This window comes from Rhincodon typus, chromosome 18 (genome assembly GCF_021869965.1).
Source record: "Rhincodon typus isolate 14 chromosome 18, sRhiTyp1.1, whole genome shotgun sequence".
NCBI lineage: Eukaryota > Metazoa > Chordata > Chondrichthyes > Orectolobiformes > Rhincodontidae > Rhincodon > Rhincodon typus.
The window spans coordinates 29,471,975-29,477,397 of NC_063349.1; the positions used below are offsets into that span (position 1 = coordinate 29,471,975).

Here is a 5,423-nt window from a genome sequence, read left to right on the forward strand (position 1 = left end):
AGAAGAACATGCATATGGACACCGTCAACAGCAAATGTAGTTTGCATCTTTGGCCAGGCCAAGATTAGTGCTGAAGAGATTCAAACAGAATTCTACTGGGTACCAACATGCTGAAGCATGATTGTGTGGCTTTACAATCACTACATCATTAAACGTTCTCCACAATGAGCTTAACCCACCGAATATGCCATAGCACATTCTTGAAATCAGTCTTTGAAGATTATCTTACTTCATGCAGATTAGTAAAGTAAAAATTCTAGTGGACGTTGTCACACAGAATAGAATTTAATTAGCATATTAATTACAAGTTCTTAACCAGAATTTGAAGACACTTGTTTTTGAAACAAATTAAACAGGTTGGTAGTGCTTGCAGTGCTCTTTAGTTCTATATTGTACACTTTAATACCAAAGTTCATTAATAATTTGAATACTTGCATAATGACAGATTTATCAATTTTATATGGACAATGCAAAAACACCAAGAACCATGCAACATAACAAAATAATGGAGACACTTTCCATTATACTATATAGGCAGCATTTAATTGCACAGTACCAATCCCAAAAGAAAGGCAAAAATACTTCAACTTAAGTAATGTAAATGATTGTACAGGTTCAAATCAATAAAGTGTACATCACGATTATCTGAGCAATTGGGAAGTAAATGAGAAATGTTTAGAATTTAACAGACTCCTGTAAAAAGGAATTGACAGCCATGCAACATTGTGACTTAATTTCTTTTGCAGATTCTTGTTCTGTAATTAAAATCAGTTTATTCTGCTGGGTCAGGTGACTGAAGATAGTCAATGGCTGATTCCGTTTAATTAGTTGGAACATTTGCAATGGATCACATTTATAATTGCATTCACTGTGAAGGGTTTGTTATTCTCAAATGTTTCTTGAAGGAATCCATGTGACTGTTGCTGGACTTAGGCATTCTTCCAGCACCACAATTGACAATTCAAACAGGCATAGTTTGAAGAAGGTTATGTAAACTGAGGCATCTTGTTTGATGTTTTAGTTTTCACTGGAGTCTTTGAAACTTGCAAACTTACACGTCTTTGATACCTTTTGATTATGTTCTTCTCATCATGGGCTTTGAGTATTAGAGATGGGAGATATTCCAGCTACATTACTGTCATTTAACCCTTTTGAAAAATTGAAATGGTTCAACATGAGTATCTTGATTTCTTTAATATTTCTGTCTTCTGCAGTCACTCTTGTTGAAATGTAATTAAGCTGGTTCTCCATTCTCACTGGATAAACAAGAATATTTTTGTTATTAAGTTTTTTCCCAACTATGTATCAATTTTACATTGCTTTAACTACACAAAATTCAGTCAGTTCCACAAAATGAATGCATTACTGTACATAATTCTTACTTGAAGTGAGGTTACAGTTTGGAATAACATACATTATAACAAAGTTAGATTTAGGGGCAATTGACATTCCAAACTAAAATTAGGGAGATCAAATTTAAGTGTCCAGCTCTGAAATGAGCCTCATTCCAATAAAAACCGAAAGAACTGTGGATGCTGTAAATCAGGAACAAAAACAGAAATTGCTGGAAAAGCTCAGCAGGTCTGGCAGCATCTGTGAAGAAAATAATCAGAGTTAACGTTTTGGATCCGGTGACCCTTCCTTAGAACTGAGTTCAGTGATTAGGTGGGTTATACGGGGATGTGTCTGGGTGGGATGCTCTGAGGGTTGGTGTGGATTTGTTGGGCTGAAGGGCCTGTGTCCACACTGTGGCAATTCTATCATTCTATCATAACTGTGCCAAAGGCTGCAGATAAGATGAGGAAGAAGAATAGCTTGCAGTGGTCATGTCCCTAAGTCTGAGTCAGGAGGCGTGTGTTCAAACCCACCTTTTCTGGACATATGTTCTGGACGTATGTAATGACATCTCTGAACAGGTTGAGTAGAAAATATCAACATAGGATGCCATTTGTCACTTTGGTAATGGCCATTTTGTTACTTTGAACTGGATGGATTCAGACATGACATTCCAAGAAAGACAGCCTGGGTTTGGGAGGCAACAACTTTGGCAAGGAATGGTATTTTAGTGTTGGGCAGGTAGTTTGCATGATGCAGAGGTCAAGGGTTAGTTTTTTGATGAGAGCAGATTTGAAGGAGATGGAAATAGTACCTGAGGAGAGAAAACCATTAATAATATTAGCTAACATAGGAATCAGGAAGGGAAATTGTATGGTCAGCAGTCTAGTAAGAATAGGGCCTAGGAATCAAAAGGTGAATCTAATCAGCAAAGTGGGCACAGGGAGCGCATGAAGTGAGATTGGAGGAAAAACTGCTGAAATGTGTGAATCCAGGGTCAGGACTTGGAGAACCTTAGATTTAATCAGTCTCAGCGAGTTACAGAACAGAAGTGAAACAGATAAGGGGGCTGATCAGATGGTCTCGATTTTTGTAACAAAAAGTCCGCAAGCTCAAATGACAACAAAGAATGCTGGAGAAACACAGCAGGTCTGACAGCATCTGTGGAGAAAGAAACACAGTTAATGTTTCAAGTCTAATGACTCTTAACAGAGTCAGCATTGATTTGCTCAGCTCATCAGAGAGAGATGGCTGGTGGTGATTTAATCTGAGGATCACCATGTCTCAGGCAGGGGCGGAGATTGAGAAAGAGCATTCCATACTACAGCATCACAGAAGGCCACAGACAAACCCAACAAGATTTGTTGCACGGCTGTCCCAATGGAAAGTTGAATATCAGCAAGACTCAAATAAGCCCTTTAGTGGTCACTTCAGGGTCTCAATTGATCTCTACATACAAAGACCACTTGCTAGCCTTTCTGCCCCACAGTTAATCAGAGATACACAAGAAATCAGCAGACAGCACTGCTTTATTATAACAAAATTACAGTTGTGTAGTTGAAATGCACTGGCTGATAGAAGTAGTGGCTGTGGTTTCAGTAGCAGCCTTCCAAAGGGAATTAAATAAATCTAAAGAAAAATGCAGAGATATGGGCAAGAACATGGACTGGGAATAATTGGATTTATCCTCAAAAGAACCAGCAGAGACTTGGTGGACTGAATGTTGTACCCATTCAACCCGAAATGCTAACTTTGTTTCTCTCTCCACAAATGCTGCCAGACCTATTGAGTTTCTGTAGCACCTTTTTGTTTTTGTTTCAAATTCAGTCTGAAGTGGATTAAAATGAATTGATTATGCATGTGCTGGGCCAAAGACTAAGTTAAACAGATTGCTCAGGTAAGAAGCAGAGTTGAAAGAAGATAAATTGGAGTGAAGGGCATGATTCTCATATAAACACCAAGTAAACTTGCAGAAAGTCATAGTTAGTTATTAATATAATACATGTCCATCAAAATGTTCACTCAAGGAAGTGTCAAAATGACAGTTGATGCAGCACAGATAGATCAGTAATCTGTTTCTACTGCCAGGTAGATAGGTTCCTAGAAGGAGTTTCCATCAGAATCACAGAATAGAACCATAGAATCCCTACCGTTGTAGAAAGAGGCAATTTGGCCCATCAACTCTACATCGACCTTCCAAAGAGCATCCCACCCTGATTCACTCCCCTCACCCTATCCCTGTAATCCTGCATTTACCACAGTTCATCCACTGTCCTTCACATCTTTGGACTATGGAAAAAACCAGAGCATCTGGAGGAAACCCACATAGACACAGGGTGAAAATGCAAACTCCACACAGACAGTCATCTGAGGCTGGAATCAAACCTAGGTTCCTGGTGCAGAGAGGCAACAGTGCTAACCACTGAGCCACTGTGCTGCCCCAATACCTCATTTTATTTAATCAAATCTATTTTAAATTTTAAACAGAGAAATTACATATTACTTCATGAGCCAGCTGCTCTGTTTGCCTTGAGAGAGAGCAGTCAGAATCACAAATACTATTTCTAGCTCTGACGCAGGTGAGATTGTGGAAGACATTTTAAGGCAGCAGGAATGCAGCAATAACACTCTGACACTAGTGAGGAAGAAGAGCCAGCCGCCTTCCAAGCATCACCTTTTCCCCAAGGTCCATGAAATTGGCAATTCAGCTCATTTAGTGACCTAAACCATGGTCCCATGACAGGGCATCTCAGCTGAACAGGATGGGTGACATGAATGATTCATCATAGTGTCAGGCTGGTGGCCCAGTTAAGAAAGTACCTTCTTATTCATAGTTATGGAGCTTGAAGCAGCTTAATCGAGCAACCGACACCAATGAACTTGAGAAGAGATCTGCAGTGAATCCAAAATTTGTAATACTCACCAATAAAGAAGATAGCAAACGCAGCAAGTACAAAGCTGATCAGAAGAAGAACGATTACAGTAGCAAGTAGTAACATTTTTTTCAAATGCCGAAAGCAAAATGGAGGATCAGTTTTTGTAGAATTAACAGTTGCTAGATCTGGAAGAAATAAGAATAACATCGTTCTGAGATTAAGATATTAACTGGGAAATTACAACATTACTGCAAAATTGTTTGCATTTTTGAACACCTCCACCCCTTAAAAATTGTATTGTTTTTCTTTGTTATGACTCCAATATCCCAAGGTGTTGGATGGTTGCTGAGAAAGGCAAAAACCTGTGAATATACAATGCTTTATTTTGTTCAGCAACCATTCAACAGGATAGTAGCCTGGAAGCTTCATTATTACTTTCAACACAGGGAAGGACCTGGTCTACTCTTCCCTTTATCAGCTCTTCAACATCAGGAGTCAACACATGTAGGCTAATTGATATGATCCTGCAGTTTGCCTATCTATGTATTATGCCAATATATGACACTATACCAGTATAGCCATTAATTTTAAAAAAATGTCTTTAACTCTGCAGTGTTTACTGTGTGCCAGAAATGTCACTCAATGACTAGTTAAGTCACCTTTGTCATATTTTATTAGTTACTTAAACTAATTTAGATGCTAAGTTAAAAGGAACCTGCTTTGTCCATTGTGGAAGTTTTGATGTGTAAAATGGCAATATTGAACCAACTGTTATGGAACAGTCTGCCTGTTCACATCACCATGGATTTTCTCTTGGAATAGAACAAGGTGTAATATATTCAAGAGGATTAAACTGTCAGTTAGGTTTAACATATTAGCATATCTATTTTAAATGGTAAAAGACTGCAGAAAACTACAGCAGAGGGATTTGGGAGCACCTGTGTCTAAATCTCAAAAGCTAGCAATCAAGCTTAGCAGGTAATTGTGAATGTAAATGGAATTTTGAGCTTTACTTCAAATGGAATGAAATTAAAATAGGGAGGCCTTGCTAAAACTTGGAATTCAAGGCAGAGTGGCAAATTTGATCCAAAGTTGACTTAAAAGCATGGAACAATGATTGACGGATGTTTTTATGAGTGGAGGCTGACAGTTTCTACAGGCCTCAGCACTTAGTCAAACCAAAAGAACTGCGGATGCTGTAAATCAGGAACA

General features: G+C 38.5%; 1 protein-coding gene across 3 annotated transcripts in view; it reads right to left on the reverse strand.

Moving 5' to 3' along the window:
• Nucleotides 1–269: 269 nt before the first annotated feature.
• LOC109911309 (leucine-rich single-pass membrane protein 1-like) overlaps nucleotides 270–5,423 on the reverse strand; it is a 25,266-nt gene continuing 20,112 nt past the window's right edge. For 2 of the 3 annotated variants that reach the window (XM_048607462.1, XM_048607461.1), the window contains 2 exons: nucleotides 4,259–4,396; nucleotides 302–1,256 (listed from right to left, as the gene is read on the reverse strand). In XM_048607462.1, coding sequence (XP_048463419.1) covers nucleotides 1,090–1,256; nucleotides 4,259–4,396 — 305 coding nt within the window. In that variant the 3' untranslated portion in view covers nucleotides 302–1,089. Of the gene's footprint in view, nucleotides 1,257–4,258; nucleotides 4,397–5,423 lie in introns of all 3 variants that reach the window. The other variant, XM_048607460.1, reaches the window with a different exon arrangement.